The sequence below is a fragment of the Chlorocebus sabaeus genome, chromosome 9 (genome assembly GCF_047675955.1).
Source record: "Chlorocebus sabaeus isolate Y175 chromosome 9, mChlSab1.0.hap1, whole genome shotgun sequence".
NCBI classification, from domain to species: Eukaryota; Metazoa; Chordata; class Mammalia; order Primates; family Cercopithecidae; genus Chlorocebus; species Chlorocebus sabaeus.
Genome location: NC_132912.1, coordinates 72,223,834 through 72,240,041, shown reverse-complemented (window position 1 = coordinate 72,240,041; position 16,208 = coordinate 72,223,834). Strand labels below are relative to the sequence as shown.

The window sequence follows — 16,208 nt, the reverse complement described above, 5'->3', positions numbered from 1 at the left end:
AATCAGAGGGGAAAAAATAAAACTTTAATAAGAAGCATTTTTGCACCCCAAATTTTGAGACTCACTTCCTACCTCCCTTACCTTTCTCTTAGAGAGTGAGAATTCCTTTTCACAAAGTTTACAATGTGTTGCTTCTTTGTCTTTCAGCCAAACCAGTCCCTAGTAGGAAGAAAATATTAATGCTCAAATTGGTAACACTAAAAATTATATGTGAAAACTTTTCCCCCAAGAACATTATTTATAGGGATATATGAAGAATGGAAAATAAGTTATTTTCTTTGAGAGATATATATATTTGTAGATAAAATATGTATGGAATTAGCCTCAAAATATTCTTGGTGGGGGACGGGGATGTGGATTAAGTATAAAAACAAGATTGCAGCCAGGCGACGATGGCTCACACCAGTAATTCCAGCTACTCGGGAGGCTGAGGTGAGAGGATCACTTGTGGTCTAGAGTTCGAGACCAAGCTGGGCGACATAGAGTCTGTCTCTTAAAAAATAAAAATTGAAAAAATGAAAAATCAGGACTGCACATGATAAATATTGAATATAGGCAATGGTTCATTTTACTCTTTCTATACAATTGTGTATGTTAGAATATACACATGTAAAAATGCTTTAAAGAGGTAAAAATCTGTTACTGATGGGAATTCTCTTCAGGAAAAGAAACTTAAAGATTAAAAGAACCTTAAAAGTACTCCAACAGCATTTTATTTTTTAAATGTTTGTGGGTACATAGTAGTTACATATTTATGGGGTACATGGGATGTTTTGATACAGGCATGCGATGTGAAATAAGCACATCATGGAGAATGGGGTATCCTAGTCCAACAATGTTAAAGATAAATTCTCACTGTGTGAAATGCAATAGGTTGGCACTATGTATAACTTATACCTTAAGACCCTAAAATTTGAAGGAAATTAGGGAAATCAGATATTGGAGTTCATTATTTTATAAGACCTCTTTAGGAGGCCGAGGCAGGAGGATTGCTTGAAGCCAGGAAGACTGCCCTGAGGAACACAAACTCCATCTTTACAAAAAAATTAACCAGGCTGCGTGGCATAAGCCTATAGTTGCAGCTACTCTGGAAGCTGAGAAGGGAGAATCGCTTAAGCCCAGGAGTTTGAGGCTGCAGTGAACTATGATTGTGCCACTGCACTAGAGCCTGAGCAACAGAGTGAGACCCTGTCTCCAGAAAAAAGGGGGGGGAAAAAAGGACCTCACCTTAAGAAGTTTTACATGGCTATTTCCCTCAACTTTTATAACATATTTAATAGCTGCTATGTAAACGTTAGTAAAAAATGGATGTAAGTAGTCTTAGGCAGTATTTATAACAACTTGACCTTTTTTTTTTCTTTTTTTTTTTTTTTGAAAAGAGACAGAGTCTCACTCTGTTGCCCAGGCTGTAGTGCAGTGATGCAATCTCAGCTCACCGCAACCTCTGTCTCCCGAGTTCAAGTGATTCTCCTGCCTCCGCCTCCCTGTAGCTGGGATTACAGGCACACGCCACCATGCCCGGCTAATTTTTATATTTTTAGTAGAGATGGGGTTTCAAAATGTTGGCCAGGATAGTCTCAAACTCCTGATCTCAGGTGATCCGCCCACCTCGGCCTCCCAAAGTGCTGGGATTACAGGCATAAGCCACCACGCCCAGCCTACTTGACCCATTGTTAACCAGCTTGCTTAACCAATCTTGGCTAGAAAGACCTTTTTTCCCCTATGAAGGCAACTTTGTTAGATGATTATCAGCTTTACAATGAGAAGACCCAGATGAAGGAGGAGACTCAATACTGATTGATTTCCTAGAACATGTTCCTAAAACAGCCCAGACCAAAGAACCCAAGTATAACAGAAGATTCCAACTTGGACATGGAGCAACTGCAACCTATAAATTACTACTGAAGCACAGGAACCTTTATTACCTATCACAGGAACCCTATTACCTTAGAGAGAAAAATTCTCTAAGAAAGAAAGGCCCATAGGCACATTTCTAAAAACATGAGTTTTCTTAAAAGACTTCCAAAAGCAGAATTCTTTGAAGAAAAAAAAAGACTAAACATTCACAGATCAAGATCACAAGGTTAATTTCAGGTCTTTTTGTTTCATTCACAGTCTTAATAACTAGCACTTATTGTACAGCAGAGCTAATACAGTGTTGGCCACTGCATGTGAGGAAGTCTAAGTCTCCTTAGAACACAGGATTATAAGGGCTTTTTTTTTTTTAAACTAGATAGTTCATATCAGACAAACACCAGCAAAGAGTCAGATGGCTTGAACCATAGAATTTTTTTTTTTTTTTAATGCAGGATGGGGGCCAGGTGCAGTGGCTCACACCTGTAATCCCAGCACTTTGGAGACTTTGAAAGGCCAAGGTGAGAGGCTCTCTTTAGACCAGGAGTTCAAGACCAACCTGGGCAACATAGCAAGACCCCATCTCTAAAAAAAAAAAAAAAAAATTAGCCAAGTGTGGTGGCATGCACCTGTAGTCCCAGCTACTTGGGAGGCTGAGGTGGGAGGATTGCTTCAACCCAGATGTTCAAGGTTACAGTGAGCTATGATTACGCCACTGCACTCCAGCTTGGGAAACAGAGGAAACTCTGTCTCTGAGGGTAAAAAAAAAAAAGGCAGCAGCAGGAAGGGACCCTAAAAGATAATCTAACTTGATGAAAACCATACAAAGGAAAGTGATTTGCCAAATGTCCCAAAGCCACCTAGTGGAAGCAGCTTGTAAGGGCGTTAGGTTCTGAAACAACCTTGCTGATTTTGAGACTAGGACTTTGGAGACTAGACCTTGAGACTAGGCCTTTGGAGACTTCTTTTCATTGAACTTACCTGCCGCCCTCCCAGGGAGAGAAGCTCACTTTAAGCTAAGCCTAGTGTGTCCCTGTGAAGGGATCTCAGACATGAGCACCTGTAGCCCTCTCATTTTACACATGAGAAAATTTAAAGCCTAGAGAGCTGACGCTGCCTGCTCAAGGAAACAGCCGTTTACCAGAAGAGCTAAGACTAGAACAGAACAACCTCTTGCTCTGCAAATAAACAGCAATTTTTCTCTGCCCAATTCCAGGATGTTAGCTGCTAGACTTACACCCCCTAGATAGGATACTATGGGATTCTTCTCTGGAGAAACTCACTGCTACAGAGAAAAGTACTGTAAATACTAAACATAAGCAGAGGGTACCCAATAGTTCACTAATCACAGCAGATTTCTCTATGGTGAGGCCTACTAGTCTACAACAACCCACCCAACCAACATACACACAAGGTTTCCAATAACCCTTATTTGTGCCTTCTAGTGAAATTGGGGGATATCACAACATTTGAGAAAACTTCAGAGACTCGATAATGAGGCCGGGTACAGTGGCTTACACCTGTAATCCCACCACTTTGGGAGACTGAGGTGGGAGGATCACTTGAGCCCAGGAGTTTGAGACCAGCCTGGGCAACACAGTGAGACTCCCACCATCTCTAAAAAATAAAAATTAGTGGGGTATGGTGATGTATACCTGTGGTCCTACAACTCAGGAGGCTGAGGAGGGAGGATTGCTTGAATCCAGAAGTTCAAGCTTACAGTGAACTATGATGGAGTCACTGCACTCCAGCCTGGGCAACAGAGACACTTTCTCTAAAAAAAATTTTTTTAATTAAAGAAAAACATTTTTTAATGATAATATCAAACACAAAATATGACAGGATGCTATTTTTTAAAGGAAAAATTAGCAAATAATAGTCCATTGAATGTTAAAAATATGCCTGCAGAAAAAATATCCCACAGAAGGTTACACCTGAATCTAACCAAGGCTTTATTTTATTTTATTATTTAGATGGAGTCTCGCTCTGTCGCCCAGGCTGGAATGCAGTAGTAGGATCTCGGCTCACTACAACATCCGCCTCCCGGGTTCAAATGATCCTCTTACCTCAGCCTCCCAAGTAGGTGGGGCTACAGGCGCACACCACCATGCCTGGCTATTTTTTTTTTTTTTTTTTTTGAGATGGAGTCTTTGCTTTGTCACCCAGGCTGGAGTGCAGTGGCATGATCTTGGCTCACTGCAAGCTCCGCCTCCCGGGTTTATGCCATTCTCCTGCCTCAGCCTCCCGAGTAGCTGGGACTACAGGTGCCCGCTACCACACCCGGCTAATTTTTTGTATTTTTAGTAGAGACGGGGTTTAACCATGTTAGCCAGGATGGTCTCGATCTCCTGACCTTGTGATCCGCCTGTCTCGGCCTCCCAAAGTGCTGGGATTACAGGCGTGAGCCACCGCGCCCGGCCGCCTGGCTAATTTTTACATTTTTAGTAGAGATGGGGTTTCACCATGTTGGCCAGGTTGATCTCGAACTCCTGACCTCAGGTCGATCCACCTGGCTCAGCCTCCCAAAGTGCTGGGATTACAGCCATGAGTCACCGTGCTTGGCCTAATCAAGGCTTTAGATTTAACTTCCAGTTCATAGGCAACAAGTAGACAGGAATAAGTAAACACTACAAACATTCAGAGAAAATCCAGAATGTGAAAAACTGTTTAGGATGGCTGTTCCAGACTCTTCAGCTGGTCAATAGCATGGAAAAGAAAAAAATCAACTCACATATGAATCCAGTTTCCACATAAAAAAACTGGGAAAAGCAGATAATATTCTGTTAAAGATAGATGTGAGTAATAAGTATAAGGCAAAACAAAGTAATAACACAAAATACAGGAGAGATACTATAAAGAGGAGAGTGCAATTGAGAAGCAGATGGGGCTTCTAAGGTACTGGTCGTGTTCTATTATCGCTAACCTAAGCAGAGAATACACAAGTTTTTGTTTTGTTTTGTTTTGTTTTTTTAGAGATAGAATTTTGTTCTTGTTGCCCAGGCTGCAGTGCAATGGCATGATCTCAGCTCACCAGAACCTCCGCCTCCCGGGTTCAAGCGATTCTCCTGCCTCAGGCTCCTGAGTAGCTGGGGTTATAGGCATGTGCCACTATGCCTGGCTAATTTTGTATTTTTAGTAGAAACAGGTTTCTCCATGTTGGTCAGGCTGGTCTCGAACTACTGACCTCAGGTGATCTGCCCGTCTCGGCCTCCTAAAGTGCGTGAGCCACCGTGCCTGACCCCACAAGTGTTTTTAAGTTGTACTATATATGCACTCTCATATGCATATTTCACAAAACTTTTTTTAGAGTTTACATAATGATGGTTTTGGCAAATATCCATGTATCCACACATCTTTTTTGTTTGTTTGTTTGTTTTTTGAGGCAGAGTCTCACCCTGTTGCCCAGACTGGAGCGCAATGGTGCGATCTTGGCTCACTGTAACCTCCGCCTCCCGGGTTCAAGCAATTCTCCTGCCTCAGCCTCCCAAGTAGCTGGAATTACAGGCATGTCCCACCACGCCCGGCTAATTTTTTCTTTTGTATCTTTAGTAGAGATGAGGTTTCACCATGTTGGCCAAGCTAGTCTCTAACTCCTGACCTTGTGGTCCACCTGCCTTGGCCTCCCAAAGTGCTGGGATTACAGGCATAAGCCACTGCGCCCAGCCTCCACCCATCTTTTTTTTTTTTTTTTTTTGAGACAGAATCTTGCTCTGTCACCCAGGCTGAAATGCGGTGGCATGATCTCAGCTCACTGCAACCTCCACCTCCCAGGTTCAAGTGATTCTCCTGCCTCAGCCTCCCAAGTAACTGGGACTAAAGGTGCGTGCCACCACGCTCAGCTAATTTTTGTATTTTTAATAGAGGCGGCGTTTCACCATGTTGCCCAGGATGGTCTCAATCTCTTGACCTTGTGATCCACCCGCCTTGGCCTCCCAAAGTGCTGGGATTACAGGTGTGAACCACTGCGTCCGGCCCCATCTTCTTTTTTTTTTTTTTTTTTTTGAGATGGAGTCTGGCTCTGTCGCCCACGCTGGAGTGCAGTGGCTGGATCTCAGCTCACTGCAAGCTCCGCCTCCCGGGTTTACGCCATTCTCCTGCCTCAGCCTCCCGAGTAGCTGGGACTACAGGCGCCCGCCACCTCGCCCGGCTAGTTTTTTTGTATTTTTTAGTAGAGACGGGGTTTCACCGTGTTAGCCAGGATGGTCTCGATCTCCTGACCTCGTGATCCGCCCGTCTCGGCCTCCCAAAGTGCTGGGATTACAGGCTTGAGCCACCGCGCCCGGCCAGCTTCTTAAAAAGTGTGAGGATACAGCCTGGCGAGGTGGCTCACACCTGTAATCCCAGCACTTTGGGAGGCTGAGACAGGCAGATCACCTGAGGTCAGGAGTTAGAGACCAGCTTTGCTAACATGGTGAAACCCTATCTCTACTAAATATATAAAAATTAGCTGGGCATGGTGGTGGGTGCCTGTAATCCCAGCTACTTGGGAGGCTGAGGCAGGAGAATCGCTTGAACCCAGGAGGGGGAGGTTGCAGTGAGCCGAGATCACGCCATTGTACTCCAGCCTTGGTGGCAGAGGAAGACTGTCTCCAAAAAAAAAAAAAAAAAAAAAAAACACGTGAGGATAAAATAAAGGTATATTCAGATACACAAATTATTATTTTTTTCTTTTTTTAAATTTTGGTAGAGACAAGGGCTTGCTATACTACCCAGGCTGGTCTCAAACTCCTGGCCTAAAGCAATTCTCCCACCACAGGCTCTTAAAGTACTGGGGTTACAGGTATGAGCTACCATGCCCAGTCTCCAGATGTGTAAATTCTTACAACCTCTATCTTCATTCACCATTTTCAGGAAGCTACTGAAAGATGTGTTGCCCAAAATAAGGGAGTATACCAAGAGAGAAGTTACAGAATTCAGGCAAGAGGAGCTCCCACAAAGAGGGAAGGTAAAGGAAATTCTGAGAATACCAGCAAAGGGAAACATGAGCAGTAAAGTGGAGAACTCCTGAAGTTGGAGGCAAGGCATCAAAGAAAAAGTAATGACCTAACCAATTACCTGATATATTTTACCATGTGGAAAACTTTATCAAGAAGTTTTTTTTAATAGAGGTGTTTCAAGGTATGAGAAAACTCAAATGTTATACAACTAATTTGTTTTTAAAAAGAGAGGGGCGGCTGGGTGCGGTGGCTCACGTCTGTAATCCCAGCACTTCGGGAGGCTGAGGTGGGCGGATCACGAAGTCAGGAGTTCTAGACAAGCCTAGTCAATATGGTGAAACCCCATCTCTACTAAAAATACAAAAATCAGGTGGCACGTGCCTGTAATCTCAGCTACTCAGGAGGCTGAGGCAGAAGAATCACTTGAACCTGGGAGGTGGAGGCTGCAGTGAGTTGAGATCATGCCACTGCACTTCAGCCTGGGCAACAGAGGCAGACTCCATCTCAAAAAAAAAAAAAAAAAAGAGGGCAATTATTAACTCCACAGGAAGAATAAAGTAGTTCAAGTAAGAAAACATAATCACAGTACCTGGCTCAGCAAGGAACAACATTTAAATAGTCATAATAAAAAATTCAGAGTAGGGGCTAGACACGGTGGCTCACACCTGTAATCCCAGCACTTTGGGAGGCCGAAGCAGGTGAATCACCTGAGGTCAGGAGTTTGCGACCAGCCTCGCCAACATGGCGAAACTGTCTCTACTAAAAATACAAAAATTAGCCGGGTGTGGTAGGACGCACCTGTAGTCCCAGCTACTCGGGAGGCTGAAGCAGGAGAATCGCTTGAACCCAGGAGGCAGAGGTTGCAGTGAGCTGAGATCGTGCCACTGCACTCCAGCCTGGGTAACAGAGCGAGACCCCGTCTCAAAAAAAAAAAAAAAAAAAAAAGAAAAGAAAAAAAATAGCTGGCCTTGGTGGCAGGTGCCTGTAATTCTAACTGCTGGGGAGGCTGAGGCAGGAGAATCACCGAACCCTGGAGGCAGAGGTTGCAGTGAGCTGAGATCATGCCATTGCACTCCAGCCTGGGAATCACCGAACCCTGGAGGCAGAGGTTGCAGTGAGCTGAGATCATGCCATTGCACTCCAGCCTGGGTGAAGACGCAAGACTCCGTCTCAAAAAAATATATAGAATAAGACAGGTATGGTGGATCATGCTTGTAATCCCAGCACTTCAGGAGGCCAAGACCGGAGGACTGCCTGAGGACAGGAGTTCAAGACCACTCTAGACAACACAGCAGATACTGTCTCTACAAAAAATGTAAAAATTAGCCAGGCGAGGTGACACGCACCTGTGATCCCAGCTACTCAGGAGGCTGAGGCAAGAGGACAGCTTAAGCCCAAGAGTGTGAGACTGCAGTGAACTATGATTGTGCCAGTGTACTCCAGCCTGGGCAACACAGCAAGACCCCATCTCAAACAAAATAATAAATAAAATAACATAAATAAAATATATATATAAAGTAAATGAATGCCACAAAAAACTTTACTTAATTATACTGGGAGACCGGAAAGACCAAAATGAGAGTGAGCAAAACTCTACATCCACCATATGAAGAAGTTAATATATAAGTCTAAAACTGCTGAATCAACAGCAAATAGTACATACTGAACATTAGTTAGAAATACAGGGATAAATGCCAGAAGAAACAGCTAAAAAACTGAAAGTAGCTCCCTTTGGGTGGCAGGAGCTAGGGCAGATAAAGGACAAGGGAGTGAAGAACAAGAGACTGCTACCATCATCGTTATTATTATTTATATTATTTGGTGTTAAATCTTCTTAGTATTATTATTATTATTATTTTTTTTTTTTTTTTTTGAGACGGAGTCTCGCTCTGTCACCCGGGCTGGAGTGCAGTGGCCGGATCTCAGCTCACTGCAAGCTCCGCCTCCCGGGTTCACGTCATTCTCCTGCCTCAGCCTCCTGAGTAGCTGGGACTACAGGCGCCCGCCACCTCGCCCGGCTAGTTTTTTGTATTTTTTAGTAGAGACGGGGTTTCACCGTGTTAGCCAGGATGGTCTCGATCTCCTGACCTCGTGATCCACCCGTCTCGGCCTCCCAAAGTGCTGGGATTACAGGCTTGAGCCACCGCGCCCGGCCAGTATTATTTTTTTTAAATGATTTTCATGTAACATTTTTTTGTCACCCAGGCTGGCGTGCAGTAGCGCGATCAAGGCTCCCTGTAGCCTCAACCTCCCAGGTTCAAGTAATCCTCCCACCTCAGCCTCCCAAGTAGCTGAGACTACAGACCTGCACCACCACACCTGGCTAATTTTTTCTTATTATTTAGTAGAAACAAGGTCTATGTTGCCCAGGCTAGTCTTGAACACCTGGCCACAGGCAATCCTCCTGCCTCGGCCCCTCCAAGTGCTGGGATTACTGGTGTGACACTTCTTGATTTTAAAAAATGAAGTTGTTGGGTAGGAACAACTGTCACTGAAGTGATCACACAGACACTGTCCTTTCTTCTATGTTGTAGCAAGGATTCAGACACATTCACAACCATACTGGTAAGCTGTACCAACCACTTTCACTCACATGCATTAACCTACTCAATATTCAGAGCAACCCTATGCAGAATCATCAGCCTATTTCAGAAGAGGAAGCTGAGGCTCAATGAGGATACACGACTTGCTGAAAGTAAAAGAACTAGTAAGTAATAGACTGGCATAGGAACTCAAGATTCTCAGGTTCATAGGCAATTTCACTCTATCAAGCCATACTTTGTAGGAAAGTAAAATTATTTCTAAGGTCAGTTTCTTTCTTTCTTTCTTTTTTTTTTTTTTGAGATAGAGTCTTGTTCTGTTGCTCAGGCTGGAGTGCAATGGCGTGATCTCTGCTCATTGCAACCTCCACCATCTGGGCTCAAGCAATTCTCCTGCCTCAGCCTCCTGAGTAGCTGGGATTACAGGCGCCCACTACCATACCTGGCTAATTTTTGTATTTTTAGTAGAGAGGGGGTTTCACCACGTTAGCCAGGCTGGTATCAAACTCCTGACCTCAAATGATCCACCTGCCTCGGCCTCCCAAAGAGCTGAGATTACAGGCGTGAGCCACTGCACCCAGCCTCTAAGGTCAGTTTCTAAAGGAATGTTATTAATAATGTGACTCTAGGGGTACAGGGAAGAGATGAACTCCCAGCATCCAAGCTCCTCATTCAGTGCTTTGGCCTCTTTATATCCTGGGATTCATCAATAATACATTAGATTCACACAGGGCTTTACCTTCCATTAGAGACTTTCACATACCTTCCCAGTTTAGGAAAACGTTCTACTCACCTGCAATGCTTTGTTGGCTTCTTTTATGTCTTCAATTTTAAGTTTTGATCTAAAAAGATTACAAATAGGTCCAAATTTCAGTACACATATTTAAATATAGAACATTCAGTATTTCAGTAGGTATTGGTATTTCATAGGATACAAAATTATGTATAGTATATGATCTTTATGGTCTTCTCTGGCTAGTGGAATATTTCATATTCTCCTATATTTTCTAAATGTCCTAAAGCAAAAATATTTTAGGTTTAAAACTTGCTTTTTAAGAAATACTGGCATTTTCATGTGATCATGACAATATTAATAGCTATCATTTATTGTAGGTTTACTCTGTGCCTTTGCATGCATAATCTCACGTAATCTATACAAAAACCTATTTTAAAGATGAAGAAATGTCTGATGAAGTTTAGTCACTTGTAAGAGGTCACAGAGCTGGCAACCGGGGGAGCCAGGATTCAAACCCTTGTCTGTGACCCCAAAGGGCACATGCTAACCATTATGCACGCTATTTCTCTAGCAAATACAGAAGAGCTAAGGAAGAAAATACTGTGAGCCAGGCGTGGTGGCTCAGCACTTTGTGGGGCCAAGGAGGGTGAATCATCTGAGTTCAGGAGTTCGAGACCAGCCTGGTCAATATACAGTGAAACTCCATCTCTACTAAAAATACAAAAATTAGCTGGAAATAGTGGTACACGCCTGTAGTCCCAGCTACTTGGGAAGGTGAGGCAGGAGAATCGCTCGAACCCAGGAGGCAGAGGTTTCAGTGAACCAAGATCACACCACTGCACTCCAGCCAGGGTGACAGAGCGAGACGCCATCTCTCAAAAAAAGCAACAAAAAAGAAAATACTGTGAAAGACATAGCTGCAAATACTTTTCCACTTTTTTGATGAAGTCTCGTTCTGTTACCCAGGCTGCAGTACAGTGGCACGATCTCAACTCACTGCAACCTCCACCTCGTAGGTTCAAGTGATTCTCCTGCCGCAGTTTCTTGAGTAGCTGGGATCAGAGGCACCCGCCACCACTCCCAGGCTAATTTTTGTATTTTTAGTAGAGACAGGGCTTCACCATGTTGGCCAGGCTGGTCTTGAACTCCTGACTTCAAGTGATCCGCCCATCTTGGTCTCCCAAAGTGCTGGGACTACAGGTGTGAGCCACCAAGCCTGGCACTTTTCCACTTTTGAAAATATGTATGTTGGGCCAGGTGCCATCGCTCATGCCTGTAATCCCAGCACTTTGGGAGACGGAGGTGAGCAGACCGCCTGAGGTCAGGAAGGAGTTCAAGACCAGCCTGGCCAACATGGGTGAAACCCCATCTCTACTAAAAATACCAAAAAAATTAGCTGGGCGTGGTGAGGGGCGTCTGTAATCCCAGCTACTTGGGAGGCTGAGGCAGGGAGAATCACTTGGACCGGGGAAGCAGAGGTTGCACTGAGCCAAGATTGTGCCAATGAGCTCCAGCCTGGGCAACAGAGCAAGACACCACCTCAAAAAACAAGAAAAAGAAAAAAGAAAATACATGTATTGGAATCAACTTACTACCAAGTGGTATAACTTTTTTTTTTTTAGACGGAGTTTTGCTCTTTTACTCAGGCTGGAGTGAAATAGCATGATCTCGACTCACTGCAACCTCTGCCCCCAAGGTTCAAGCGATTCTCCTGCCTCAACCTCCCGACCAGCTGGGATTGTAGGCACCCGCCACCACACCCAGCTAATTTTTGTATTTTTAGTAGAGATGGGGTTTTGCCATGTTGGCTAAGCTGGTCTCAAACTCCTGACCTCAGGTGATCCACCCGCCTCGGCCTCCCAAAGTGCTAGGATTACACGTGAGCCACCGTGCCCAGCCCCAATTGGTATAATTTAATTTTGTTTCTTCTTTTAAAAAGAAAATACATATGTTAATGAAAATGCAAATTATAAAAAACAATATTTAATTACCTGTGATCCCATTACCCAGAGGTAATCTTCTCTATACATCTGTGTATATATTTTAAATGGAATAATTATCTACATAGTTTTCCATAACCAGCTATTTTCACAATATATCCTGAACAGCTTGCAGCTACTGACTTGTTACTGAGTGTCTGCCACATCATTATAGTAAATGGTTACTTGGTATATACAATGAAAAAGAATATAAAATAGTTTATATAATTATTATCTACTGTTAATCTTTCAACATGTTTCAAATTTTTCACCACAAAAGTTGTTTATTAAAATTACAATGACTAGTTCAGGCACGGTGGCTCCTACCTGTAATCCCAGCACTTTGGGATGCCGAGGTGGGCAGATCACTTGAGGTCAGGAGTTCCAGACCAGCCTGGCCAACATAGTGAAACCTCATCTCTACCAAAAATACAAAAATTAGCCAGGCATGGTGGTATGCACCTGTACTCCCAGCTACTCAGGTGGCTGAGGCAGGAAAATCGCTTGAACCTGGAAGGTGTAGGTTGCAATGAGCCAAGATCACACCACTGCCTTCCAGCTTGGGCAACAGAGCGAGACTCTTGTCTCCAAAAAAAAAAAAAACCAAACAACAACAACAAAATTGGAATGACTAAAACATCAGTATTAATTCTCTTATAAATGAAATTCCTGAATCAAATGATACATCAGATACTAAAGCCTCTACTACTGAAGCAGAACATTAAAAATCTGCTTTGCCCTATAAAATGCTCTTCATTCCAAGACATAAAAATGAAGTGTGAGTCTTTCACCCATCTCATATTGACTCTTATGGTGGAAATAATCAATGTAAAACTACACATTGTAAAAATACTGACATAATAATCACATTTTCTTGGCTAAACTCACATCTACAAAATGTGCCTCAGGAAAACTGACTCTGTTGGGAATAGTGGCCACAACAGTGATGATTTAATTGTGCTGTACAGAAAAATTGAATACGGAATTAAAATGGCTTAATGGTATTCACCACAGAAAATGTTTTCTTGGCTGGGCACAGTGGCTCACGCCTGTAATTCCAGCACTTTGGGAGGCCAAGGCAGGCAGATAACCTGAGGTCAGGAGTTCGAGATCAGCCTAGCCAACATGGTAAAACCCTGTCTCTACTAAAAATACAAAAATTAGCCGGGAGTGATGGCACACACCTGTAATCCCAGCTACTCTGGAGGCTGAGGCAGGAGAAACACTTGAATCCAGGAGGCAGAGGTTGCAGTGAGCCAAGATCATGCCACTGCATGCCAGCCTGGATGACAGAGCGACACTTGGTCTCGTGCCCGGCCTGGGAAATACTTTTTTATGAAAATTTACTGATATTGATAGATTTCTGATTTAAATGCCCTTATTCATAAATATGGACTCAAAAAAGCCTCTCTATGATACATATGGCCTAAGTGTCCTAAAGAAAGGAGCATCAGCTACAATTCCAATAACCATAATGTACAAGAATACCTTTCTCAGCCAGGCACGGTGGCTCACACCTGTAATCCCAGCACTTTGGGAGGCCAAGGTGGGTAGATCACCTGAGGTCAGGAGTTCGAGACTAGCCTGATCAACATCGTGAAATCCCACCTCTACTAAAAATACAAAATCAGCCAGATGTGGTGGCGCACATCCGTAATCCCAGCTACTCGGGAGGCTGAGGCAGGAGATTTTGATTTTACATATATAGCTGGTACTACTACTATATATATTTATATATACGTGTGTGTGTATATATATACATATAAATATATATAAATATATATTTACATATATATAGTATCTATAAATATATATTTACATATATATAGTATATATAAATATATATAGTAGTAGTACCAGCTACTCAGGAGGCTGAGACAGGAGAATTGCTTGAACCCAGGAGGCGGAGGTTGCAGAGAGCCGAGATTGCGCCACTGCACTCCAGCCTAGGTGACAGAGCAACTCTGTCTCCAAAAAAAAAGATAGATTTGGAATGCTTTAAACATTGACTATTCTTCTAATTACTATTCTTCTATATAATTACAGTAGACTAATTTAATAATTAAGGAAATGAAAATAAGCCTGAAAGGAAATATATACATATATGCATATATATACACACACACATATATAAATACATGTATATACGTATATATGTATATACATATATGTATGTATGTATGCATGTGTATACATATATACATATTCTCCTGTCTCAGCCTCCGAAGTAGCTGGGACTACAGGCACATGCCACCATGCCCATCTAATTTTGTATTTTTAGTAGAGATGAGGTTTCGCCATGTTGGCCAGGCTGCCCTCGAACTCCTGACCTCAAGTGATCTGCCCACCTCAGCCTCCCAAAGTGCTGGGATTACGGGCGTGAGCCACAACACCTGGCCCAAATCTATCTTTTTATAAGAATTCTTCAGGCCAGGTGTGGTGGCTCACACCTGTAATCCCAACACTTTGTGAGGCTGAGGAGGCGGGAGGATCATTTGAGCCCAGGAGTTTGAGATTAGCCTGGGCAACAGAGTGAGACCCCACCTCCATATAAAATATATAAATAAAAATGTAAAAAAGAATCAGTGGCTGACACCTGTAATATCAATGCTTTTGGAAGCCAAAGCGAGAGGACTGCTTGAGGCCAGAGTTTGAGACCAGCCTTAGGCAACATACTGAGACTGTCTCTATTTAATTTTTTTAAAAAAATAATCTTTCAGGCCAGGCGCGGTGGCTCACACCTGTAATCCCAGCAGTTTGGGAGGCCAAGGCGGGAGGATCACAAAGTCAGGAGATCAAGACCGTCCTGGCTAAAACGATGAAATCCCATCTCTACTACCAAAATACAAAAAAAATTAGCCGGGTGTGGTGGCAGGCGCCTGTGGAGGCTGAGGCAGGAGAATGGTGTGAACCCAGGAGGCGGCACTTGCAGTGAGCCGAGACAGCACCACTGCACTCCAGCCTGGACAACAGAGCAAGACTCCATCTCAGAAAAAAAAAAAAACAAAAAAACAATAACAATAATAATCTTTCAATAATAAGCTGATAAGAGTAAATATTTCAATTTTCAAACCCAGTAAGTAGAGGTTGCAGTGAGCCCAGATCACACCACTGTACTCCAGCCTGGGTGACAGAGTGAGACCCTGCCTCAAATAAATAAATAAAGGCAACATCTAGACATTTATATGATCATGCCTGTAATACAACTATAAAGTCTCTATTACGTATGAAGTGAGGCGCTGGGCGTGGTGGCTCATGCCTGTAATCCCAGCACTTTGGGAGGCCAAGGTGGGCAGATCACTGAGGTCAGGAGTTCAAGACTAGCCTGGCCAACATGGTAAAATGCTGTCTCTACTAAAAATTAGCCAGGTGTGGTGGCGGGCACCTATAATCCCAGCTACTCAGGAGGCTGGGGCAGAAGAATCACTTGAACCCAGGAGGCAGAGGTTGCAGTGAGCTGAGATAGCACCACTGCATTCCAGCCTAGGTGACAAGAGCAAAACTCCCTCTCACACACACACAAAAAAGTATTAGTTGGGGAATGGGTGAAAAGTAACACATATTCCTAGGTTTACTATTCCATGGTTTTAATATTAAACCGTTATGATCTTAGTAAATGCAAAGATGCTTATTTTTTATTGTGAGGATGGCTCACTGTTTAGTGTCTAGCACTTAGTATAGTGCCTGGCACATAGTAGAAGCTCAGTGTCTGTCAATAAATAAATGGAAAATAAGGTAATAAGCACTTTGCACAGGGTCTGCCTCAAAGTGCTCAATAAATAGACGTTAGATTGGAATTGAAATCTTGCTTATCAGAACCACAATGCGAATTGTTCTTTGAAAAGCTGTAAAGACAAAAACAGCTTTATCTTTTTGAGATCTAATATTTCCTTTTGTGGTTCTAGTGAATTACTCCTTCTTATGTCCTTGGAAATTGGTTGCATTATCTTTTAATGGAATCCCACCTTTAGCAACTCAGTCTCCATTCTAGTATGATTTCTACTTAATTGAATATATACAAATGACATATATGTCCATATAACTAATTTTATCTAAATCGATGACAAGATGTTTACATATAGAATTGTTTGAGGTTAGCTAAACTTTGGGGATTAATACTCAGGAGAAGGGAAGTACTTGCTTTTTTATCTTAAACCTTTAT

At 43.0% G+C, this 16,208-nt stretch overlaps 1 protein-coding gene across 7 annotated transcripts in view; it reads right to left on the bottom strand.

The window, feature by feature from the left end:
* RUFY2 (RUN and FYVE domain containing 2) overlaps nucleotides 1–16,208 on the bottom strand; it is a 64,381-nt gene that overhangs the window by 3,550 nt on the left and 44,623 nt on the right. For all 7 annotated transcript variants that reach the window (XM_007963261.3, XM_073019089.1, XM_038009152.2 and 4 more), the window contains 2 exons: nucleotides 10,125–10,173; nucleotides 82–159 (listed from right to left, as the gene is read on the bottom strand). In XM_007963261.3, the coding sequence (XP_007961452.1) occupies nucleotides 82–159; nucleotides 10,125–10,173 (127 nt within the window). The remainder of the gene's footprint in view (nucleotides 1–81; nucleotides 160–10,124; nucleotides 10,174–16,208) is intronic.